The sequence below is a fragment of the Lepidochelys olivacea genome (assembly GCF_965140295.1).
Source record: "Lepidochelys olivacea isolate rLepOli2 genome assembly, chromosome: 7".
In the NCBI taxonomy this organism is placed as follows: domain Eukaryota; kingdom Metazoa; phylum Chordata; order Testudines; family Cheloniidae; genus Lepidochelys; species Lepidochelys olivacea.
This window is the reverse complement of record NC_140417.1, coordinates 99,148,661-99,176,166: the sequence shown is the minus strand read 5'-3', so window position 1 is coordinate 99,176,166 and position 27,506 is coordinate 99,148,661. Positions and strand designations below refer to the sequence as shown.

General features: G+C 40.2%; 1 protein-coding gene across 1 annotated transcript; it reads left to right on the top strand.

The window, feature by feature from the left end:
• On the top strand, positions 1-26,566 carry LOC311523860 (uncharacterized protein). The gene is made up of 3 exons (XM_084634346.1): positions 1-62; positions 16,075-16,238; positions 24,960-26,566. Exon 3 carries the CDS (start codon positions 24,962-24,964, stop codon positions 25,481-25,483), a length of 522 nt encoding a protein of 173 aa, XP_084490472.1. The 5' UTR covers positions 1-62; positions 16,075-16,238; positions 24,960-24,961; the 3' UTR covers positions 25,484-26,566.
• Positions 26,567-27,506: the final 940 nt, after the last annotated feature.

The following is a 27,506-nucleotide window of genomic DNA, read 5'->3' as shown; positions in this document are numbered from 1 at the left end:
GATCGGACATCAATCCATGTTCTCCAAACCATTCTGAACCAATCTCTCACATTACAGAAATTGTAAGTACAGCCAGGCAAGGAGTATTAGTTTAATCTTTGTTTTCTCAACTTGTGAATTCTCCCTTTGCTGGAGGGAGGTTTATCCCTGTTTTGTTGTAACTTTGAAACTAAGGCTACAGGGGGTTCCTTTGTGTTTTGTGCATCTTTTGTTACCCTGTAAAGTTATCTTCCAACCTAATTTTACAGAGGGGATTTTTACCTTTTCTTTTTTTAAAAATAAAATTCTTCTTTTAAGAACTGATTGATTTTTTCAGTGTCCAAAGATCCAGGGATTTGGGTCTGTGTTTACTTTGTAACCAATTGGTTAGGATATTATTCTCAAGCCTCCCAAGGAAAGGGGGTGTAAGGGCTTGGGGGGATATTTTGGGGGAACAGGAACTCCAAGTGGTCCTTTCCCTGATTCTTTGTCTGAATCACTTGGTGCTGGCAGCATACCCTCCAAGGGCAAAGAATGTGTGCCTTAGGAAAGTTTTTAACCTAAGCTGGTAAAAATAAGCTTAGGGGGTCTTGCATATGGGTCCCCACATCTGTACCCCAAAGTTCAGAGTGGGGAAGGAACCCTAACAAATGCCATCTGTAAAAGTTTAAGAGTCATTTTCTACAATTGTTATGCGGGAAGAGATCCTTGTGGTTTGCAATATGGGTTCAGAGTTGTTTCAGGATGTAGATATGAACCTCTAGTGAACAGAAAAAGGAAAATAAACTGGCAATAGTTTATGACGAGTGAAGGTCAGTACTTCATCTGCAGTCTCATGCTTATTTTTATAATCATGAGTGTTTTCCTCAGGTTGAAAGTCTCCAAAGCACAAATTTTCTGTGAGTTGCTCATTTCTACTGATGCGGTGACACTGAACTCCTGCAGCTCAGTTGAGCACTTTACTTTTTTCCCTTGCTAAAGTGTGTAAAGGTTTATAGACTGAGCTCTATTATTCATTTTAACTTACGAGTTTTTATAGAAAACGTGACAAGAAAATCAAATTCAAGTAGGGGACAAAGCATAATAATTGAATGTAGCCTATTCTCCATCCCACCCCCCAAGCATATGCTAATATCTGCATTGTTTTCAGAAGTGAGGGAAAAAAACCATTCCCCTACTTCATAAATCTGTGTAGGATTTTTCCAAAGCCTCTAATCTACCAAAGTTTCCTGTGTGTGTATTCAGTAGCATTTCTATCCCACAGGTGGCAAGATAAACATAACTCAGGTTACCCAAAAGCTAACAATGACCACAATAACATGGACCACTCACTGAGCAAATCTTGGTTTAGATGTTCAGGATATTTATTATACACACACAAGTACGTGTAAAATATCAATATATCTTTACATATAAACTACATTTGCCACAGGGCATTGGCATGGTCATAGGACCAATGAGATGCAGACACCATAACGTAGAGGCCACCAATTTAACAAACAGTGGTTACTTTGGTGCCATTTGCGGCCTACACTAGAACAACCTATGGTCAATAATGTATTATGAACCCAGGGGCAAGGCTGGAAGCCATGCCAACCCTCATGCCTCCGTGTATGTGTCCACCACATGCTGCATCTGGATCCTGACTGGAAGCAATAGTTCCAACTACCTCATTTCTCCTACTTTTGGTGAGGAGGGAAGATAAAGGGAGCTGCATCTGCATCAGACACATAGCCAGATCCTCTGTCTCCCTTAACCATGCCACGTGAGTGCTCAGAAACAACATTCAACAAGACCCAAAAAAGACCCTTCCAAGCCATCAAAATGCACTAGAGCTTGCCAAAAAAACCAAACAATTTAATGTCTGGGATGCCAGCAGGAAGGTGGGGGGGGGGGGGCAGGAATAACCACACAGACAGCAATCTGTGGAGAAAATCCCTTTCCAATTCCAAAACTGGTGACAGACACCAGCAGCACAGGAGAGCCAGCATACATACTGTAAGCATGGGAAAGGTGAAACAGGGAGCCATGGTTAGGAAGCTGCCTATACTCATTTCTGCACAGCCAGATAGGTGACCCTATGCAATAGCTGTAGTTGTGGGCAGGTCTGCCTGCTGCTCCCCTGCAGCCTCCAGAGCACAACAGGTGGAAAGATGCATTGCAGGGGCGATGGGGGGGGGGTGCTGGGGAGGGAGCAGAGAATGTCTTTCCAGCCAGTGGTTAAGGCACACTAAAGTTTGAATCCCTAGTCTCCCACATCCTGAGTGAGTCCTCTAGCCACTGGACTACAGGTTATAAAGGGGGACACTGGCACCACCACCACTGGGGCTCAATGTACACCTAAACCCACCATGAGATAGGCAGTGAAACATCTTGTTTGTGAATCCCTGAGGCTTAAATGTGAGCTAGGTGCCAAATGTGGTGTGTCAAGGTTCCTCCCCCACTCTGAACTATAGGGTACAGATGTGGGGACCTGCATGAAAAACCTCCTAAGCTTATCTTTACCAGCTTAGGTCAAAACTTCCCCAAGGTACAAAATATTCCACCCGTTGTCCTTGGACTGGCCGCTACCACCACCATACTAATACTGGTTACTGGGGAAGAGCTGTTTGGACGCGTCCTTCCCCCCAAAATACTTCCCAAAACCTTGCACCCCACTTCCTGGACAAGGTTTGGTAAAAAGCCTCACCAATTTCCCTAGGTGACTACAGACCCAGACCCTTGGATCTTAAGAACAATGAACAATCCTCCCAACACTTGCACCCCCCCTTTCCTGGGAAATGTTGGATAAAAAGCCTCACCAGTTTGCATAGGTGACCACAGACCCAAACCCTTGGATCTGAGAACAATGAAAAAGCATTCAGTTTCTTACAAGAAGACTTTTAATAAAAATAGAAGTAAATAGAAATGAAGAAATCCCCCCTGTAAAATCAGGATGGTAGATATCTTACAGGGTAATTAGATTCAAAAACATATAGAACCCCTCTAGGCAAAACCTTAAGTTACAAAAAAGATACACAGACAGAAATAGTTATTCTATTCAGCACAATTCTTTTCTCAGCCATTTAAAGAAATCATAATCTAACACATACCTAGCTAGATTACTTACTAAAAGTTCTAAGTCTCCATTCCTGGTCTATCCCCGGCAGAAACCAGCATATAGACAGACACACAGACCCTTTGTTTCTCTCCCTCCTCCCAGCTTTTGAAAGTATCTTGTCTCCTCATTGGTCATTTTGGTCAGGTGCCAGCGAGGTTACCTTTAGCTTCTTAACCCTTTACAGGTGAGAGGAGCTTTCCCCTGTCCAGGAGGGATTTCAAAGGGGTTTACCCTTCCCTTTATATTTATTACATGGTATCAGGCAACTGTGTGCATGCCCAAACACCCAAAATTTAGGTGCCTTGGGGACTTGGTGCCTACAGAGCTAGGCAGAAGCAGAGCAGGGATTCTATGAATGCCAGTGGTGCCTAAATGTTAACCATAGGTGCCCAGGTGCCCCTTCTAGATGCCTAAGTCCCCCTTGTGAATCTCATCCTTTGTGCCTCAGTTCCTGTGTGCAAAATGGAGCTAATAGCACTTCCCTGTCTCATGGGATTATTGTGAGATTATAGACAAGGAAGATGCTGAGGATCTCAGATACTATGGCAATGGGGCCATATAAATACCCAAGGTAGGTTCAGTGTGCTGCACATTTAAATGCTGCAAAGGTAGCTGCCCTTTTGTTTTAAGATGCAGCATGTTGTGGATGCACACACACACACACACACACACACAGCTCTCACATGAGATGAGGGAGATGTATGGAATTAAATATACAAACAACAGCAAGAAGGATACTAGATATTTAAGATTCAGATTTAAATTGAAGTGTTATTAATACCTAATAGATCTACACTGGAGCTGGAAGGTTTAATTTTCAGCTTGAGTAGAAATACCTGCATGAGCCCGGATCAAAGAGCATCCTGAATATAGAAATATAGCTGTGGTGGCACAAGCAACAGGTGGGGCTTACCACCTCAGTATGAGCCCATCTGAGACCTGAAGCATGTACTCGGGCAGCTGCACACACCCCTGTTACCTGTGCCACTATGGCTACTCTTCTTTTTAAGATGCTGAGTCAATCAGAGCTAGTACAGGTAAGCTGGAGATTACATTTTCCAGCTCCAGCATAGACATACACTTTGATATTTTAACTGATTTTCAAACTGACAGTGTCCCTTTAGAAAATTAGAGAATGGAAAAATAAGTCTGCATTACAGCTAAAAACCTTTATAATAATATATATGATTCCTGTTTCATATCTGCAGCCAATTAAAGACAGGCTTTTTTAGGTCTACCGAGTACAGGTCTACAGAGAACAAACAAAACCTCTTCTCAAACAATTTTTCCATCAGTTGCTTATTTAAAGAAATCAGATTTCTTATTGCCCAAAGCAGACATTTTGGTTTTTTTAGTCATCATTCAGTTGTTTTGTAGTTCTCTGCACAGTTGGATACTTGCAGTCGGAAAATGAAGGGGGCTACACACTTCCATTGATTCTAAAGAGCTTGGATCAGCCATTATATCTCACTTCCTACTACAAACTATAGTGACCGGGTAAAGCATGGCTAACAAATTTGCAAGAAAGGTGCATAATTTCCTTTTCCCCCCTTCACCCACCAATCATCCACTCAGCCCTTTCATGTCTCTTGTTTCCGTGACATTAATAATGAGGGGTTGGTAATATAGATAGCTATTTAATTCTTAATTTTTTAAAGAAAAAAAGATTCCAGAAAGAGCTATAAGAAATTATAGTTAAGAATCTGGACAATTCAGAAAAGCACTTAATTATGTGCTTAAGTTCATCCCTATTCTGGAAAACATTTGAGAATGTGCTTATATCATATCCCCAAAGAGATACTAGTTTCCAACTCAGGAAAGTATCTGTTCCAGCTTCCAAAGAAGTCAATGGGATCTGATTGGGCCCTTTATAAGGAATAGGTTATTAAACTGAATTGGCTCTCTCTTATCCTGCACAAGTTTACAGTTAAGCTTGTCCAGAAGGATGATCATTACCCAGCAGATCCATGTGCTATTAAAGGCAGCTTTGACCTTGAGATGTAGTTCTATTGTAGTGTTCACCACAGATAAAGCAATAAGACAAAAACAGGATCTGAGCACTTCAGCCAGGCACCATTCAGGAATACTCAGGGCAAGCCTCAAAAGTGCTTATGAAAATTCTACATTGTTTTAGTGACACACTAGTCCCTTACAAAATTGCAGGTATGTATTGTTTTGGTTCTGTTCATGTTTCAGCAAAAGTTTTTAATTTATGTTACAGAATGCTCCAGCCAAATGGAGACCACAGCTACTTAACTGGGACCTGTTCCTCCAATCTCTCTACCTAAGTTTTTTATTGTTACAGTATCCAAGTGCCTGGCCTTCTGAACTGGCATTACCTGTAACAGCCATTCCAAATAGTCCTTTAAATCTTAAGAGGGTCAAACAAATGTGATAAGACTGTTATACCAACTTATAGCAACAGCTGAAGCCCATTCAGTCCACCACAGCACCCTCTCAGATGAGTCACAGCACAGAAAAAAATATACAGGCACACACACACATATATATATATATATAAAAATAGCTGTTGAAAATGAAAGTTTCAATAGCTATTATAATATGTTTACTGTAAGTCATATTAAATACAAACAGTTTAGCACAAAATATACCCAAGAGTAACAGAAAAAGAAGCCTTACTAATAGAGTTCTGTCTTCATAACCTATATCCTACCTAGAAACTGGAGGAGGCTTCATACACCAGCCAACTTAAGTAGACTTTTTCCCCTTTAAAGCATGTAGGCACTTAACACCTATTGATTTCAATAGGAGTGAGGTGCCCCCACATTTTTCAGACTCCTAGTAGATACCTAATACGTATCTTTAAGTGCCTAAATATCTTTAAAATCTGGCCCTTACTGCCTCTGTTTGACCACCAAACACACTTGCACTAGATTTGAAGAAGGCAGAATATAGTATCAGCTACCTTTAGCCTCAGTTCACAAGATTGAGTCCTACAAATGCCTCACTCCCATTAACATCTTCTTTAGGAATACTGAGAGAAGGAGATCAGAGTGGTCTTCTCACATCAAAATGCTTTTCTCCTTCATAGCCATAATCCAGGAAAGATAAAACAATCTTGTCTCCTTCAGCAAAGACCAGAAACCTTGTGACACTCAAGATCTCTGCATACATTATGCTGGCTATACTTCTCCACATCTTCTCTTGATCTCTACTCCAGAAAACTTTCACTCCTGATGCAAAGTCCCTGGCCATCTTTTTCACTGTTTCCATTACATTATGATACTCTCTGAGGGTTGAAAGGGAAAACTTCATGTTAACCACCTGAGCAGACACATTTCATCATAGCCAATAAATATCTGTTTGAAGAATAATCAGTTTCCCTTAACTGCTCAGATTTTTCTTTGAAATGGAGTAGATCTTCTCTGGTGGTTTCATACTCATCATGTTTTCCTCTTGTAAAGAACCACTTCAAAAGTTTCACAGCATAGCCTGCAGGCTTTTGGCTTGTGTAATATCTAATTTTTAGCTTAAATCACAGTCAAATTATGTGTAAAAGCAGTACTGCTCAAGACAAGCTCCTATTTAAGCAGTCACTTCCCAGCTGTTTGGAATGGAGTTGTATGCTCTTAAGCACCACTTGTTGAGTGTCCTCCCCTGAGCTAAAGTGCAATCACTCTCCTTTTTGGATGTACAGTTGATTTGTGTGATAGTGGGGTGAATCTGACAATTCAGAAGCAGCAGAAGAAAAAAAAACAACAACAACTACTAAATACTTGGCCAGCAAATTCCCTTCCACACGTTTGATTTTTATTCTTGGTGGGTGACAGTACATTTTGAAATAAGAAAATAAATTTGTTTTATGGTGATAAGAACAGGAGTACTTGTGGCACCTTAAAGACTAACAAAATTTATTTATTCATAAGCTTTCATGGGCTACAGCCCACTTCATCGGATGCACAGAATGAAACATATAGTAAGAAGATATATACAGAGAAGGTGGAAGTTGCCATACAAACTGTAAGAGGCTAATTAATTATGATGAGCTATTATCAGCAGGAGAAAAAAAGCTTTTGTAGCGATAATCAAGATGGCCCATTTAGACAGTTGACAAGAAAGTGTGAGGATACTTAACACGGGGAAATAGATTCAATATGTGTAATGACCCAGCCACTCCCAGTCTCTATTCAAACCCAAGTTAATGGTATCTAGTTTGCATATTAATTCAAGCTCAGCGGTTTCTCATTGGAGTCTGTTTTTGAAGCTTTTCTGTTGCAAAATTGCCGCCTTAAAGTCTGTTACTGAGTGGCCAGAGAGGTTGAAGTGTTCTCCTACTGGTTTTTGAATGTTATGATTCCTGATGTCAGATTTGTGTCCATTTATTCTTTTGCGTAGAGACTGTCCGGTTTGGCCAATGTACATGGCAGAGGGGCATTGCTGGCACATGATGGCATATATCACATTGGTAGATGTGCAGGTGAACGAGCCCCTGATGGCATGGGTAATGTGATTAGGTCCTATGATGGTGTCACTTGAATAAATTTGTGGACAGAGTTGGCATCAGGCTTTGTTGCAAGGATAGGTTCTTGGGTTAGTGTTTTTGATGTGTGGTGTGTGGCTGTTGGAGAGTATTTGCTTCAGGTTGGGGGGCTGTCTGTAAGTGAGTACTGGTCTGTCTGGCAAGATCTGTGAGAGTGAGGGATCATTTTTCAAAATAGGTTGTAAATCTTTGATTATGCGCTGGAGAGGTTTTAGTTGCGGGCTGAAGGTGACAGCTAGTGGTGTTCTGTTACTTTCTTTGTTGGGCCTGTCCTGTAGTAGGTGACTTCTGTGGAAATAGACACTCTACCCAGTCCTGTGATCACTACCTATAGAGCATCACCTTCTGAAGGTGTTGCTCCTTTTCTGATTTTTAGGAAGTTATTCTTAAAGGGTTTCCTGCATCCCCTCTGATGGCCTGATTGGACCTTTCGTCCCCAGCCCTGTGTCTAACTAAAAGTCTCTGCTTGCCTAACCCTCTCCCTCATCATGCACTTGTTTGTGGGGGAATAACATTCAGGCTGAACATCTTGAAAGTTTAGCCTTTTCCCCTGCTGAAATCTATCTTAACCCATTTGGCCCCTATTACTATTGTATTTTTAATATTGCTGTATTTTCAGCATGACCTGTTTCTATTTTGTTCTGTAAAACAAAAGCCTTTTAAAACTGCTCAATATAGTTAAGAAAAAGCGTTTTTTACATGCTTCTATCCTTCACCCAGGCATTGAAATAACTCTCTCGTCTTGTCTACATGGAAAAGTAATACTGGATTAACAAAATTTAAAAAAAATCTGATTTAATTAAATCAGTGCAACCCTCTTGTGTGGGCACACTTATTTTGGTTTAAAAGTATCAACTCAAGATGATTGCATCAGTGTAAGTATTTTGGCACAACTTTCATGTACAGGAGGATTGTGTGTGAAAGAAGTTTAACTTAGGAGGGTCTGAAGTATTCACAAATCATCCCTGCTGCATTGCAATTCATTATTTAAAATAGTGGGAGTTTTAAGCAATAATTTTCAAGGAAGGAAATTCAACAGAATCCAGGCCAAGATTTTCAAAATGGAATGTCTACAGTTAGGATCTTAGGTCAATATTTAGGCACCTCACAAGGTCTCAGTCCTACAAACATGAACATGCTTAACTTTATTACAGTAAGTAGTCCCAATCAAAGTCACTGAGACTTCTCACAACAATAAAGTTCATTATGCATGTGTCTGCAGGATGGGAATTGAAGGGTATGTCTGCATAGATATTTTTAGAGCACTGGAACAAATTCTGCAACACAAGTCTGTCAACCCAACCTGGGAAGCTTGCTCTAGCTCCCTCCAAAATGCTGTGTAGACACACTTTCAGTAGTCTGATTTTTCAGAACTGCTGAGGACCTAACAGCTCCACTTCAAATAAGAGAAAGAGCGATATATAGGTCACCCACGCACTCAAAAAGTTAAGTGGCATAAAGCTGGCAATCTTTGGGCTATTTTTTGAAGAACTTTCTAGCAAATCAATGTAATCCTTGTTGCTTTTCAATAAGCAGCACAGTGACCTTCATTACTGCAATATTTTGTGCAAACAAGAAAATTTTGTCTGATCACCCTTGCTGCCTATCCACTGCTGCAGTATTTTTGGCTTTTAGTTTTGTTTCAATCACTGAAAGGTCAATAAACCCCTCATTTATTTAAAGGGCTAATGGCTCACTAGGCTGACAGATCTTACACATCTCTGTACTGCAAAATAATAGGTTTCTATATAGTTTGACATCATACGCTCTTCACAAAGTCAGGAGTTTTATTTGAGGCATAAGAGGGACACAAGCTAATACCATGTTTAATTTAAGTTTGATTTCTCTTTGTTTTCATTATTTTTCCACATTGGCACATTACTGGGTACCAAAAATCTGAGGTGAATACAAACGTTGTGAACATGGAAGGAAGGAAAAAGGTGGGGGAGGGTGAGAGGGGATTTTAAAGAGTCTAATAGATTTGCATAGACTAATAAAACATTTTAGAACCCAATTTATCTGAATAAATTCTATTCAGAACAACATTAATTTGGGTATTGCAAAAAGGAATAGTTATGTAAACAATACATGTGGGAAGAAATCAGAAAGCCCAATCCTGTAAAGAACTCATGTTCACATGAGGTCAATGGGATTGACCATGTAAGGAAGTACACATGCATAAAACATAGGATTGCTTTCTAAGGACCTGTCATAGGCTGTGCCTCTAGACCACGCTCTTCAGGTCAGAGTTGGGCACCTTTCTTGGTCTGATGCCTTTTCCTGGCTGTAAGTGCTGCTAGAGACTGCCTGCAGCAGGAGCAGCTACAAGTCTCAGGGAGGCACTTTTCCCTCTTCTTGTGGTTTTCCAGTAGCCCACATGAAAGAGGCAAAGTACAATAGTCTTGTAACCCACAACGAGTCTGGATTCTCCCTGCCCCAGTTCATAAGGCAAATGAAATAATACTCTGAGCAAGGGCAGGGTTTTCTAAGCCTTTGTCAGTCTAAGAGGCCCAGGCTGAGCATCCTGGGCTCTAAAGGAAAAGGAAAAGAAAAACAAAGTGAGGAATGTTCCCTCTACTTAGCCAGAGGCTCCAGGTGGCAGATGATCTTCAGCAGGTTCCTGAGTTGCAGTTCCCACTCCATAGCTGTAATAAGCTCTGCTTCTGTCCAACTACCCCTCACTCTGTTTGGTTCCTCCCTGTTAAGGAGCCACTCTCCTGCAAGTTTCACAGGTGCACCAGGTCTGAGCTGATTGCACCTAGCGGGGCTTGTTAACCCCTTTTTGGATGAGGTGGGAACTTGTCCCACCACAGGGCTCAATCCTGTAAATGCTATCTAGTGCAGTGCTTCTCAAGCTAGCTGATGTGGGGGACTGGCAATTTTTTTTTCCAATGTGCGCGCAGACCAGCAGCCGATGGCTTGCGGACCAGCACCAGTCCACGGACCACCACTTTGAGAAGCACTGATCTAGTGTAATGCTTATAGTGACTTGTCCCGGTGATAAAATATATTGAACAACCATCCAACCAATCTATTCTGGCTCTAACTATTGGAAGTGAGACAGATCTGATAAATTAAAGTTTAAGTTGCTGATCATCTAAGAACTAATAGCAACAATACCAGTTTGAAATGGTGATGAAGTCTTAAGGAAAAGAAGACAAAAATAAAAGCAGACATTGAGGGAGTCAAAAATGACCTAAATAAAGTTTGCTGCAATTCAGCAATGAATGGGAAATCAACAATGGAAAAATGTTAAATGTTTTCAATATAGCTGTAATAGTCATCCCAGGAAAATAAAAATGTAAATGCATCAGAAACCCATGTGACTATGTAGCGAAGTCAAGAGCAGTCTAAAATGCCTCAGTGCTGCAAACACTTACACATGTGCTTAACTGAAAGCACATTAGTACTCCCACTAGTTTTACAGAGCCTTTATGACAAACAGATGTTGTTCTAAAATACAAAAAGGTAGAAAATATGTAAAGTTATTTTTACAATCAGAAAACAGGCATAACTTTCTGAATCAAAACCTAATTAAATTGTAGAAAATATCTCCATTAAAATGTCCTTTTTCCAATTATAAACACAGTAGACAAAATATAAAAGAAACCACTGGACAGTTGAGCTAAAAATGACAGTAGAGGGAGCTGAGAGACAGGGATAAGGACATAGAGCTAAGTGGAATTCAGCCATAGACTTTTCACAGTGGAAGAAGATGGAGTTCTGCCAAATGAGTGGATCAATTCCAGGATGACATTGAGGTTTGGTGCTGAGCTGTACATAACAGATAACAGAAGTAGTTAGTTTTTTAAAACATTAGGTGCACTTAAAGTAGACAAAGCGCCATTTATGGATACAAAAATGTGCATGTATTAATAGAAGTGACCCAGAAAACTGATGAAGGGACATTTTTTGTAATTTCACAAGCTTCAGAAAAGTTCCTTGAAGATTGGAAAGAGCAAATGGAAAACACGAACACTTTAGTCTGAAGATAGAAAGATAAACCAAGAAAATTTAAGCCAACATGTTTAACTTCGTTTGTGGGTGCAAGCTTGAAAACTATTTGGCAAAACATGGTTTCATTAAGTATAATCAGAGTGGATTCAGATAGCAATGTCTATGCTCTGTTAACCTGCTAGTGTCCTTGAACTATATCACTGTCATAATGGAGGACAATCAGTGAATGAAGCATAGTTAGATTTCTAAAAGTATTTGACATAATTCAACTTCATGGATTAATGACTAAACCCTTGATCCTACAAACTGCTCCATTAAGGGAAACCCCTGTGCTCATGTGGAACCCAGTTGAAGTAGGTGCAAGGGTCTGCCCAAGTACAGCAGTTTGCAGGATCAGTGCCTAAATTAGAGTCATGCCCCATGAAGTAAAAAGAAGGTGTTAAACTGAATGCTGGCTTACAGGAAGACAGCAAAGAATGTGCAGAGATTTAACCTTATACCGTTGCAAAGAGATGTTGAGTAGAGTGTATGAGAGATTAATGTTAAGACTTCAGTTATTCATGCTATGTATAAATGATTTGGACAATGTTATTAAAAACAGGAGCTCTGAATATAGAAGTGTCACTAAAAGTGGAAGCAGAGCAAATAACGAGTAACAATACAACACGATTCAAAAGGTTTGGATGAAGAATTTCAAAAAAGTGAGTCACCATTTTAGATGCCTCCATTCCTGGGTGCTCAACTTCAAACTGCTTAAAGTGGCCTGACTTTCCAAAAAATGCTACGTTCCCACCTTCTGCAAATGTGGCCCCTTTAAGGTGCCTCAGTTGGGCACCCAGAAACTCAGGAACTCAAAATCACTAGTTACTTTTGAAAATCTTGGTTGTTGATTAGCAACTACAGTGAAATAGAGACATAAAATAAAATAATTATTCATCTGAGTACAAAAGGGCTAGCCACGGAACGTATGCTAACTCGAACAATCACCCCCATATGCTGATTAGAGAAAGAATATTGGAAGTAGGGGTGAATTGTTAGAGAAAAAAGGGCTGGAACAATCAAGCCACTGCACAGCAGCACTCAGGGAAGCAAGCAAGATAGTAGGTTGTACTCCTACTACAAGAGAACACAGAATCATTCTAATTACTATAGAATGCACATTAGATCGTAAACAAAATATTGACCAGATTCCCATTTACACTAAGGCCCTTTTTCAGTGATTTAGCAGTGGAAAGGGCCCTTAAAGTGGGAACAAATTACATTTACTTTCACTTTGAGGTTCCTTTCCACTGCCAGAGTAGCGTAAAGGGCCTTAGAGTAAATGAGAATCAGGCCCACTGTAAACAGTACTGGCCCTGTTGGGGCTGGTTTCCCCCACCACCTCCCCACTCACCAGAAGCGGAGCGCTGCGGCTGGGAGCTGAAGTAGTGGAGCGTGCTGGGGCCGGGCTGCTTTGCTTCCCACCGCTGCCAGTGAGTGCGTGGGGTGTGGGGATCCCTTCCCCCAAACCCCCTCTCCCGAGCAACATGGCTGGGGTCAGGGCGAGGGAAGCGGAGTGGGCTGCTCCCAGCCCCCCGATAATCCACCAGGCCACTCTGGGCCTGTGGGGCCCCCAAAAGTGCCCCCCACACACAGCTCCTGCCTCCCAGACCCTGGGAGGGAGGCCTGGGGCCCCACACAGCCCCTCCACGGGGACGCTGTGTAGGGCACCCAAATGGCAAGGGTTGGCCCTGTACATGGGGAACAAATATTTAATAAAGGGCTCTTCAATCTAGCAGAGAAAGACATAACACAATCCAATGCCTGGAAATTGAAGCTAGACAAATTCAAACTGGAAATAAGTTTGACGGTGAGAGTATTAACCATTGGAACAATGTACCAAAGGTTGTGGTGAATTCTCCATCACTGAAAATTTTTAAATCAAGACTGGATGTTTTTACTAAAGGATATGATCTAAGAATTATTTTGGGGAAGTTCTGTGGGCTGTGTTATACAGAAGGTCAGACTAGACAATCACAATGATTTGGCATCTATGAATCTGAGAGCTAAAGTTGTTGAGTTTATTCCCATGGGAAAAGAGACTTCAAAGTGAGATGCAACAAGATTTCAAAATCACTAAGGGAATTCATGCTAGAGATACTTTTTCACACTGGTGAGGAGATGAAAAGCTAATGGCTAAGGTATAATATAAAAATGATGACTGAACAGTGAACTCAGGCAGAACTATTTCATGTAAAGAATAATAAGCATGTGGGATAACCCGTCCCTTAAGGTGATTAAATCAAAGCACATAATTATGTTAAATAGACACTCTAGAAGTTGGAGATAAAGGCATTAGAGAGAGAGAGAGATGTATGGCCTAATATGAACACAGGGCAGGCACTCCAGAATTCTAACATCCGTGTTCACATTCACTCCTCCGTGGCCAAAGGAAAGTTACTTAACCTATTTGTTGGAGTTTTTCCCTATGCAGAAATGGAATAACAACATTTGTAAAAACTTTAGCATGACTTATTACCTGGGCATATATCATAGGGACTAGTATATTTTGTTTTGATAGCATGAAAAATTAACAACACTGTTAACTTAAACCCCTCCCACATGGACTTCAGGAGGGAAGCATCTTAGTACACTAGTGGGAAAAGACTGAGCAAAATACCCAGTTGATATAACTCCAAACTGAAAGCTGTTGTCAGAAGAGTTTGGCTAATCCCACAAGAATATAATTGTATCAAACTGTTTACAAATGCTGGGGTAAAACTTTGAAACAAGTTTTGATGTTCTGTTTAAAGAATATTAACCAAAGTCCTTCACATGTATTTCATAGTAATAATCAGAAAGTTGCTTTTTAAAATTATTGTGAGAGAGAGAGGCAAATATTCCACATTGTGCCAAAGGCATTTTAATTAATGAAATGATACTGAATATTGTACTCACAGGTTAAACTATACAGCTCCCATTTAATGTGATTGATTTTTGTAATCAGTAGTATTTTGAGTAATATTAGTGTACTAAATGAAAAGACTTAATAAAAATGAGAAAAATTCTTGAAATATGACAGCATTTAAATAGGATATTTTGTAATGTTTCATTTTGCCTTGTGTGCTGAATTAAAATTATTCTTCCTCCTTACAAGAAGGAATATGATTTGTGTAGAATTTGTAGAAATGGACAACCTGAGCTGAGAACCTAACACCTTTCCAAACCTTTACCTATTTCTTCCACCAAACCCAAGATAAGCCATTTTGAAGGTTCTGAAACTTTGGTGTAATTCTGCTCCTCATAAATCAACTGGAGCTTTGCTCTGGTCCTCAAAGGGAGCAGGATCAGCCTTTTTAGGGCATATGATCATATCTTCCATTACTAGTTGCTCCCAGCTAGTGTAAGAGCCTGTTACTTAGTCATTGCTAATGGAGTTTTTCCTTTAGCACAAATGGTGGGGGGGATTGCTTTGGGTGCTGAAAGTCCCAAGTCCATGGATATACTATATATGGAGTTTGTATGTAGCCTTGGGTACAATAGTGCATTTAGTGATGTGACTGTCACCTGTGGGTAATTCTCTCTCTCTCTCTCTCAGTTTCTCCTGAGGCACTGAAGAAAGAGATGGGCTCAGATAGTGAGGAAGCAAAGATATGAGGAGAGAAAAAGAAAGGGAGAGAGAAAAAGGGGAAGAGAGGAAGTAAAGGCATACAGCATTAGTGAATGATATTTATTTCTGCTTCTTCATTTTATTATATTTCCCTGTCAGTCATCATATATAGTTTGGAAAGTTTGAGGAAGGGATCCTTATATTAATGTTGCTGGCTAATATGTAATTAAAGAATTAGACCAAAAAAAAGCAAAGGAAATAACTTCAACTCACCAGAATCTACAAAAAAAAATCCCTGTACCTTTATGCTAAATAAATGGGTGGTGGCAGGAGGGAAACATTGACTGGAGAAGACAAAGGGGGGAAAACACCTTTTTGAGACAGTGAAGAGAGGCAGTTTGTGGGTGAGGGAAAAAAAGGGAGAAGCTGAAGGACAAAAAACAACACATTTCTAAGCTAGAGTAGTTAAGGTTTAGCTAGCCTGAACAAAATATGGCACGGGGAATGACTGGTAAGATCCCCTGCAGCAGGTACTTTACATACCCATCAAAATAAGATATTACAAAATAATGAATCCTCCAAAAATACGCCCTGCATCTGTGAAGTGGGTCACTTTCTAAACTAAAATTTGCTCAAGTATCCTCAGGATAGATTTCAGCTAGAAATATTGTACTGATGTTCTTGGTTATGCCTCTGACATTTAACACTTTTTAGAACAAACTCACTACTTTAAACTACCAATGTCACCTTTATTTCTATTTCTGCTGCTCCAATTGTTTGTTTGCTTCATGATGTGTTAGGGCTGTCTTTACATAAATATAAATGCAAATGTATTCATTTAGATTTATTATTAGTCAATCATTGTACTACATTACTATGGAAGTTAGAGAGATCTTCAATGATGGACTGGAGCTGTCATGGCCGTTCTTGTCTATTTTTGTCTTCTAGGAAATGGGATCAAATTTTAACAACACATACACAAAAGCAGTGGCACTGGAACCCTTTTAATAGTGTGGGTGCTGAAAGCCAGCCCTCTTACCCCTCATCCCCCCGCCACCCCAGCTGGGGCCAGGAGCAGTGTTATGTCTCTGGGAGTGCAGGACCTGGACGAGGTAAGGGGGCAAAGGCTGGAGGCAGGCATGGGGCCAGGAGCAGAGCCTCAAGCATGGGGCCTACAGCCGGAACCCCACATGAGGGGCATTTCTGAGTGGTTTTGATTCTATGTCCTAGTTTTGAGTCCAGCTCCAGTTAAAAGTTAACCTAATTTTATAAGGTTAAAATAGAACTGATTACTGACATAATTATTAGGGACTGATGTTATCATAGAAGCTCTAAAAGATCATGTCAAAGGATTGGTTTGCAAATATCTCTGTCCTTCAAACTGATATAATACACCAGTGCAATCCAGAGCTTCTATATGTGTAACTCTCTTTTGGAACAGTCTCCATCTGCTATTACATATCCTAAAACATGACATCAAAAGTAGCTCTAAAAATCAAAACTCTTTTATCTCTTGAGTACTTGCCTTGAACCTCACTACATACCACCAGAAACTTTAAATCATTTCCCCTCCCACCTCCTCACATCAGCAGTTACCATTTGCCTCTGACAAGGAAAATGTGCTACTGTGAATTTCTGCCACCTGAGCACCACAAAAGGGCCACAATTAGAGCTGGTTGGAAAAATTTTGATGGTTTTTTTTTTCATCTGAAAAGGCCAATTCATAAAAGCTTCCCACAGGAACATGTTGATTTCAATGAATTTTTAATTTAAAACAAAATTTAGAAAATGTTGTAATGCCCCATTTTGAAATTTTTGAAACAAAATGTTTCTATTTTTCAGTTTAAAATATCTTTGCCTGGAATATTTTAATCTTTATTTAAAACATTAGAAATAAAAAAAGCCAAGATAAAAAAGAAAACATTTTGAATTTACCAAAACTACTGCTTTGATTCAATTGCACCTTTTTCTTATTATTGGTTGGCAAAAGTTTGAGATTCTGGCTTTTTGTCCCAAATCGGGATGGTGAAAAAATGTCAAAATCTCAACATTTTTCACAGGATGGGGAACCTGTTTCCAGACCAGCTGTAGCCATAATCTCACTGAAGAATCTGACCCAAAGTTTTCTGTCCTGGTGATATAAATCTGCTATATCACATGTCCAAAGCATTAAGGGTGAAATCTTGGCCCTATTGAAGTCAATAGGAATTTTGCCATTGACTTCAGCAGGCCCAGAACTTCCCCTCATATTACAAAATACCACTTACAACTCATTGAAGTAGTAATGCAGAAAGGGTTTGACATGTGAGACTAGATGTATATGCAATGCATTTCAGGTGTTTTCTTGCAAATTTACTTACCTTGTTTACTATTTTGAACCCATGTGGATTTCTTACATATTGCAAGTAACTTCATCATACCATGAAAGGATGAATTGCCCTGCTCATGCTGAAGCATTAGCTATGTTTATACTCAATAACACTAATAGAAAATCATTGCATTTCTTAGTGTGGCTGGATAGGACTGAAATTTCAAATGTAGATTGGGACAGAATGAACTTCAAGAAGAATGGAACACTTCCACACTAAAATGGTTTTTAATATTAATAAAGCCATCACAGAAAAATCTACAGTATTAGTATAACTAGCATGATGAAAAATGACTTCATCTTACAACATGCTGAATTGCTCATTTAATTTTTATGTGTGTTGATTAAGATGCCCTTGGCTGAATTTTAGATCACTTACTATAATATCTTACCCTTTTCTCCAAAGTACATTGAAATAGACAAACCCAAGTTTACCATTATCAGAGAAATTATCAGATTGACAACACAGCCCTGATTCCCACCATGCATGTATATTGATAGTAATTCCATTTGCTGCAATTAATGTTTTATCTTTAAACAAAATTGCTGTTGCATCATAATCTCACCTTGTAGTTTTACTCTTTAAAAAAAGTTAATGCAACTAGTAGTAATACTGTACTGATAACTTGTCTTAATTATTATGTTACATGAATGGCTGAGGGAACTGAATGAACTTAGTTGTCGATGCAGAAGAAGAGCATTGAGTAGAAACTCCCTCAGCAGAATAATTCCCTTTTAATACCGAGAAGGAATTTCAGATGTACCTGTAGGAAGACATAAAAGCAAGTCTAAGAGGAGGACACCACTATTCTGCAATTAACTCAGCCATAAAAAAGGCAACAATAGTGATATAAATGGGATATTGGTCTGATTGCTACAATATGCAGGACAATGGTTGTGGAATTTGGAATTGTGTTGTAGATTTTTTTTAATTGATGGTGGGCATTGTGCTTTTAGACCTAGTCAAAGGGATGAGATTGCTAGTCTGTTGACATGTCTATTTTGCTGGTAACATAGGAAGGCCACTTTCTTTCCTCCTCCCCACACCATGCCTCAGTGTAGCAAATGGGGCATAAATAGGAGGAATGGGATGAAATCAAGATGTTTTTTGTTCTTTTGAAACCAAAACGGTGACTGAGGTTTTATCAAACCACATCAGGCCATTTGATGGCCACATCTACCTAATATACATTAATAGAATATCAGGGTTGGAAGGGACCTTAGGTCATCTAGTCCAACCCCCTGCTCAAAGCAGGACCAATCCCCAATTTTTGCCCCAGATCCCTAAATGGCCCCCTCAAGGATTGAACTCACAACCCTGCGTTTAGCAAGCCAATGCTCAAACCACTGAGCTATCCCTCCCGCAAATTTTTTTTAGGCCAGGGAGAAGGATCTGGTGCAGCCCCCCTCTGCCTGTTTAAAGATAAAATATTAACAAGTATCTTCATATTGCTGGATGATATTCAAGTGGATATTTATTGGCAAATATTTCCAACTGGTTAAGTCTTGGATGACATCTCTTAAAAGAATATAAATTCTGAAGACATCTGAATTATTATTTTCCCCCTATAACAGTAGAGTAGAGAACTTTTCTTTTGTTCTGATCTATAATCATATTTGGCTCAGCTATGAAGAGTTAAAGTTCAGTTGCAATAGAGAGGAAACTTATTCTACTGGATCAATATTATTTAATAATTTCAGGACTTACACATAGTTGGACCCATCTTTTCTATTTCTGAGTTTTATAATCTGGTACTCTATATTGAACTCATTATGACAACAACGCTACTGAAGGGATATTAAAACACAGCTTTAGAATTCTCTCAGTTGCTCTAGTATTTAACCAATAAAATATTAGGAAATGAATGAATACAATTAAATATCCTGAACTAAACTATGATAAAAGTATCCCTCAAAATGCATTGGGCAAATTACTGACAAAGCATTTTTAATAAAGTACAAACATGATGTTGGACTTCAAGTAAAAAGTCCCCTAAAATTTATGTTCAAGAGAAAAACTTTTGATAAAGACTACCGCAACTTCCTCGTTCAAATAAAAAACAAAGATTATGTCAATACATATTTTTGAAATATAAAGATTAAGAATTGCTGAATGGTAAAAATAAAAGTTTTGTTAGTTATACTTGAATAGTTTATAATTATGGATAGTGAATGAGTTTGGATAGGACAATATCTACACCAAGGCCTCGGACTACATTTTGCCTAACATGATGAGTGTTGTCTTGCCAATTTTTTTCTTATGTAGACTTATGTAGATAATGCTTTGCTTATTCCTGACAATAAAAAGGTGATGTTCTGTTATTGCACTGGAAGATTTAGATAAAAGAAGGTTAATTAGTATACTACACAAAAAGTAGTGCTAAAAGTCCCTTTATTGGGAAAAAGAAGACATGGAAACATAATGACATGAAAATAGGGCAAAAAAGTATAAATTGAAGTTTGTAAAACAAATGCCTAATGCTGAGTGGAGAAAAGCTAAAGATTATATAATGTGGAAAGGTATCCCCAAAAAAAGTGAACAAGGCCCAACTAGGAAAAATACTGGACCAAAAACTGAAGGAGGGAGATTGAAGGACCAAACCAGAGATCAAAGGCTGAGATGACGATCATGAAGTGCAGGAGAACTTCTCAGAAATCAGTAACTTGGGCCACTACCTGTTTCATCTTATCAGTTTATTATCTGGCACAAACATGTTCAGAAACTATAAGTGACCATAATTCTGTCTCAAAATTTACAAATAAATTGTGTGGAATTGTGACTCAATATCTCATCTTTAACACCCAACAAAATACATATGCTAAACCACTGGCCACATTTCAACTTCTGTAGTGATAGTCTGGCTGCCTTAAGGGCACCTATGATTTCGATATGATGGGTTATTCCTTTTGGATCTTCAGTACACTGAGAACCTGAGCTGCAGCCCAGGAGCACTCAGCACAGCTCAAGATGGTAGGGATGAAGGAGAAGGAACGGTGTAAAGGCGTCGTTAGGACCATTGCTGATCCATGACCCTGTTCTAATCTGCACTGGGATTGGCACAATTTATATTAGTTTGAAGACTATTCTGAGCTGCACAGACTGAAACAAGCTCAAAGGTCTAATCCAGAAGCAGGATTGGCATGATACAGGAATACCCCCAGCTATATCTCCTTTCCTATGTCCACATGTTCTGTACCACTCACAGGAAACAGGTTGTTAGGAGCCACTACAACAGCTCTAGAAAACCAAAGGATCCTTCGCAAGAGAGTTCTACTAGGAGCTGTCTAAGGCAGCCTTAAGGTAGTTTTGTTCCAGCAGAGCAGCACCAAGCTGCACTACTACGGCTGAGGGTCTGGTCTACTGTTTCAGGTATATAAGACAGTAAAAGTTTCAGGTATATAAAACAGTAATATTTCCACCCTAGAGATGCTTCATGTCAGTAATAGGTAAAATGATTCTTGTACATACAGTCTGTAAAGTATTTGGGGTCCATGAAGGTAAATAGTGCTAAATAAATGCAGATATTACTACTGTTGTATTAAACATAATATTGTTATGCCGGGCACCACATTGAAGCTGTTGGGCATGATAGTTGTTTTCCTTTTAGGCTAAATGAGGGAACAATTAAATGTCCCTTAGTTTGGCGACAGATGAAACCATGCAAAACCACCACCCAAGGACTAGAGCGCATGCAAACTGGCTAGTGCCTGAGCCATGCAGACCAAGAGGTTTCCCAGGGTCTGACTGATCTGATTGCTGTGTAAGCGTGAGAGAAGCAGACACAAGTGCACAGAGAAGGCAGCAAGGAATTAAAGGAAATTCCAGAGACAGCAAAAGAAACACTCGAAGCATGGTCCTGAGAAAAAGCTAAGAGAGACCTTTTGGAAAGAGTGCTGGCTTGAAACTGGCTTGGAACTGCGTGCAGGGAAATGGGACTTTATGTACATTTTTTGCAAATAATCAGAACTTCATCAAAGAAATACCTAACTCCATCATCACTTTCTCCTCTAATGGACACAACCTGCAAGATCCCAAATATTGGCTAGCTGCTCAGGTCAAAAGAGGTTACAACATCATTCTATGTATTAACAGACTATGACACTCACTGTCTATACTTGCACTGTTGGGGTCTGTCAAAGCATGGTCCGTCCAAAATAGTTCCCACTGCATAACACAGAAGAACAAGGCTTTTATTTTGCAATTATACATTGTCTAAATTGAACAAAGTCAATGTATAATTGCAAAATAAAAGCCTTGTTCTTCTGTGTTATGCAGTGGGAACTATTTTGGACAGACCATGCTTTGACAGACCCCAACAGTGCAAGTATAGACACCTGACTATCAGCTTTTCTCTCCTACAAGACAACTGGTAAAGTGGCAAATTGCTGTCTTGCTAATGATGAATAAAAATGCAGAGAGCTCTTTAGGAATTAAATGCTCCAGATAGGAGATCTCCTAGTATGACTACACTTGTAAATTCCTGAAGTGTTTTCTGCACATTGATAAATGCTTGAACCTCTCAGTTTCATCTGCCTGAGCAGGGTGGATCAAGGCAAAAAATCAATCAATGAGTGAATGAGTAAATCATGAACATTAATTTTTTTTATTGAAAGAAGACACTAGAAATATAGAGCCAGATCCTAGCTGGTGCAAATCAGTGCAACTTCACTACCACAGGGAATCTGCCTCTCCCTCCCCAATAGTGCTTATTTCTATGTCTGAGTAAAACAATTAGTTTCAGTGATTATCAATTTGTAACGAAGTACTCTACCAGCCCTCACCTGCACAAACCACTCTTCGTACTCCACAAATCACCCTCAGTGGAGAACCCCTGGAAAATGTGGAGCATTTTCCATACCTTGGCAGCCACCTCTCCCAAACAGCCAGCATTGACACAGAAATTGTACACAGGATCCACTGTGCCAGAACATCCTTTGGAATAGGACTCAAACGAGTCTTCGATGATAGGGATCTGCAAACAGGCACCAAGATCTTGGTTCACAAGGCAGTTGTCATCCCCATCCTTCTCTATGGATGTGAGACCTGGGTAACCTATAGACGACATCTCAAGCAGCTGGCATGGTTCCAACAGCGCTGCCTCAGGAGGATTCTCTGGATCAGCTGGGAAGACTGCCTTACAAAGGGTAAGTCTTCACTAGCAACATTAAAGTGCTGCCGCGTCAGTGCTTTAACGTGGCTGTGTAGTCGCAGCACCAGCACTGGGAGAGAGCTCTCCCAGCCCTATTGAAAAACCACCTCCACGAGGGGAGTAGCTACCAGCGCTGGTGCACTGTCCACACTGCCACTTTGGAGCGCTGAAACTTGCAGCGCTCAGGGTTTGGTTTTTTTTCACACCCCGAGCGACAAAGTTGCAGCGCTGTAAAGTGGCAGTGTAGACAAGGCCTAACATCAGCGTTCTCTCTGCAGCCAACATCAGGGGTACAGAAGTGAAGGTCATGAAACACCGACTCTGCCGGGCTGGCCACTGTGCTGCACAACTGTAGCACTTCACTTTACACGTACACCAACAGTGTATATGTACACCAATACATACACCAACAGAAGGGGTTCTCCCATCCGCATAGGTAATCCACCACTCCGAGAGGTGGTCGCTAGGTTGATGGAAGAATTCTTCCATCGACCTAGTGCTGTCTACAGGAGTACTTAGGTTGGCTTAACAATGCCACTCAGGGGTGTGGATTTTTTACATCCCTGACCGAGGTAGTTAAACTGACCTAATTTTCTAGTGTAGACCAGGCCTAAGAGTTTGAATAGGAAGCCATTGCTAGTAATGACAAACAAAACCACTTAAAGGTAAAAAGGAAATTTAACAAGACAAAAGTTTGTGCTGTCTGTGAATAGAAATAAGAGACTATTTTCAGTATGACTGAGGAGGGAGAGGCACTCTGGATCCATAACTGAAGAAAATACTTTGTGGGATGGGAAGGGTTTTCACAAGCATTTGGATTCTGGTTCTTGAGAAACCAGCCAGCTCTGCAACAGGCTGAACTTGGTAGGTTGGGGGGGGGGGTGGAAATGAACTTCATTCAATTGGAAAGATAACTATTAATAAGTGTAGATCCAGGTTTGTATTTTATGATTTTGTTTTGTACTGTGACTACTTGTTTCCACAACTTTCTCTTGAGTCTAGTTAAATAAATCCTTAACCTTTCTTAAATAAACCTTCTTTTGCTTTATTATAAGTGTTCTCCAGTACTGTGTGGCTCACAGGAGAAGTGGTTTAAAGGTAAAACCGGTAAACTTCTAAACCTTTGAGTGCAGAGGAGCTGGAGTTTCTGAGCGTAGTCAGTATCAGGGGCTGGATATAACAGTGGAATAATTCAAAGGGACTTGAGGATTGAGGTACACCTGCAAGCAGTAGCGTAGCTAGGGGAGGAGTAGGGGGAGTGGTCGTTCCCACTGAGCACATTCTCCAAAAGTGGTGCCTTAGGCGCTGACTCTGTGGGTGCTCCGGGGCTGGAGCACCCATGGGGAAAAATTGGTGGGTGCTGAGCACCCACCGGCAGCTCCCCGGTCCCCGCCCTGCCCCCCCCCGCTCACCTCTGCCTCCACTCCGCCTCCTCCCCTGAGCGTGCAGCTGCGTTCTTCTTCTCCCGCTGGCTCCCAGTGCTTGCGCTGCGAAACAGGTGATTCGCATGGCAAGCCTGAGAGGGAGCAGGGAGGAGCGGGAACGCCGGCACTCTGGGGAAGAGGCAGGGCCAAGGCAGGGATTTGTGGAGGGGTCCAATAGGGGCAGGGAGGGGGTGGTGTTGGGGCAGGGCCAGGTGGGGGCGCGAGCTCCCACTGGCGCCAAGGAGAGTTGGCACCTGTGGCTGAATGAAAAAATAACGCAGGACAAAAAAGCGCCAACAAAAGAACACTGACGAAAGAGCATATTCCAATACAGGTACCTCCAAATAATTTTTGAGCGGTGTCATTTTCTTCTGGACAAGCTTCCATCACATAATCAAATGTGGTAGAAACATCATCTGTACACTTGTGACACTTACCATTACAGCATTAGTCAGTCTTGTAACACTTGAATCCCTTGCAAGAACCAAGAGGCCCACATTTTTTAAAACATTTTGTCTTCGCCCTTTTGTTGGCGCTTTTTTTATCGGTTGACATGTACACTCACTCACCCAGGCACCCACACAAGCACACGTACTCATAAGAATTGTTTCCTGCAGTGTAAACAAATGCTGAACGCTTTGGATAATTTCCAGTAGTTCAGTCTGTTTGATTACTTTGTAATCTGCGGATTGTTTTCGCTTCTCCTCTAGTTTTGAATAAAGTGGTGCCTTTTCAACAAATCATTTAACACTTTGCCGACCAAATTCGAAGGGCATCAAATTCATAGTGCTGTGAAATTGACCTGGCTGCCGTGTGGACAGTTTTTTAAATAAATCACATTTTAAAAACAATTGTATATTGTTCATATTTATTTTATTTGTTTCTGATAAGGGATGGATAAGCACACTAAGAAGAAGGAACTATCAAGGTGGGACAGAAAGAAGATGAAGGAAGATGCAAATCGAGTAAAAGAATGGTCAAAATATGTGCGGTTGGAGGCCTACTTTTCATTTGACACACCCACTACATCTTTTGCACCAGAGGTGGAACATTCTGAAGACTTGCTACCTACCTTTAGCCCAGGAGCTGGAGACGGTGCCCCGGCCATTGCGGCTTCACCAGAGGTAAAACCCTCTGAAGATTTGCTAGTACCTACCTTCAACCTAGGAGCTGGTTACAGCATCCGGGCTGCAGCAGCTGCACAGGTAGTGGCAGTGGAGTCCTCAGAAGACCTGATTACTTCAGCAGACTATCATGCAGAGGACATGAATGACACAGTAAGACTCCGTGCTATTGTTGACACACATAGGGAATACCCAACAAATCCACCCTTGTTTTGTGACACACCTGTAACAGCTGATCTAGTACATGCTCTGCTTGAGTTAGACCTTTGTCAGCCAGGACTTAAAAGATAATTTTGACAATTTTCCAAAAGATGAAGCTGGATGCCATTTCAGTGCAATTTGGTACAAATAAAAACAAGTGAAAAGTGTTCATACAATCGACTGGCACTGGCTGGTTTACTCACCAAGAGCAAACACTATGATTTGTTTTGCTTGTTGGCTTTTTGCAAATCGGTTGGATGCTCAGAGTGATCCAAAAACTGGTTGCAAGAATTTTGCTAAAGGTACGCACAAAATTGAAAATCATGAAAAAAGTGAAAGTCACAAAAAAGCAGAGAAAGAACTTTTCCTTACCAAATTTCATTTGTTCAACAATAGAACAGTCTTGGCTGGTCTTCTAATGGCGGAAAGGAAAGAGGAAAAAAATAGGATGATTTTACAACATATTATAGAGGCAGTTCTCTTTTTGGGAATTCAGGGATTGGCATTCCGCGGTCATTGCGAGTATTGAGGTTTAGGTTCCCCAAGTACAAATGAAGGCAATTTCTTGGAACTTATTAAGCTGTTGGCTAAAAATGATACATTACTGGAACAACATTTATTACTGAGTGATTGAAATGCAACATATCTCAGTCCTGACATACAAAATGATCTGATACAGTCCTTATCAGCCAAGCTTCTATCAAAGATAGTAGCTGAAATCAAAGTAGCTAGGTACTTTGCCATAATTGTTGACTCAACTGATCAATTTTCTTTATCCTTATGACATGTAACAGTAAATGGTGATGCAGTGGAACGATTTATACAATTCAGCGAATTACCTGGAGCAAGTGCTGAAGATTTTTTCAACATTCTTCTTTCAGCAACCAAAAACTTGGGGCTATCAATAACTATGTGTTACGCAAAAAGAACAGGAGTACTTGTGGCACCTGAGAGACTCACAAATTTATTTGACCATAAGCTTCCGTGAGCTACAGCTCACTTCATCGGATGCATTCAGTGTTATGGTCAGTCTAACAATGGAGCAAGCACCATGTTGCGTGAAATGTCAGGTCTCCAAACTAGGAAACGGGAAATTGCTCCAAATGCACTCTTTACGCATTGCTGTGCACATAATTTTAATTTAATTCTGATTGATGCATTAAGCTCCAATATTCAAACTCGGTTGTTTTTTGGAACTCTAGAAAGTCTGTATACTTTTTTTTTTCCTGGCAGTTTACCTCGTCTTTCAATAGTAAAAGAAGAACAATGCAATCTTATTGAATCTTTCACATTAACTCTAAAGAAACTTTGTGATACCAGATGGGCGTCTAGAAAGTCAGCAGTAGAGGCAGTCTTTCAAAATTTACCAGCACGAGTAATTGCCCTGCAAAGAACTGTGGATGGTGAGATAAAAAACTGTATTCCTAAACAGCTCACTGAGGCAAAGGGTATTCAGGCAACAGTCGGTACTTACGAATTCTTAGTTCTTCTTATATTCTGGAGTAAAGTGCTAGAGAAGGCTTTCCATTTATCCACATATTTACAGAAAAGTAGTCTAGATCTGGTAACAGCTTCTCATTTGCTTCAGATATTTGAAAATGATATGAAAAACATTCAAAGTGAATTTGAATCTGAATTCAAGCAGATTCAGAATGAAGCCACCAAGTTCAAAAATGTGACATTACTACGGAATATAAGCAGCACAGAATACGTAAGAGAAAAAGATTCCATGAGGAAATTGCAGAGGAAGGAATATTTGATGCCCGGGAAAAATTCATAGTTGAATCTTACTTAGTGTCCTTAGATTCTGTTATAAATAGCACGAGTAAAAGATTCGAGCATTTTAAAAATGTGGCTGCCAAATTTAGTGGTTTAGATCCAAAGCATTTTGACAACGTGGATAATGTGAACAAATTAGAATTTTTGATTGTCTGGGTTAGCTTTGCTCTCCATTGAAAGACAATTGGCTACTGAAGTAGATTATAATAATGTAATAGATAACTTTGCTAGAATGAAGCTTAGACAAAAGAAGTAGTTGTAGTTGCTTCATAGATTATCATATTGTTTTGATCTTAGCTTTGACATATAAAATAAGTAAACAACATTTGTTTTT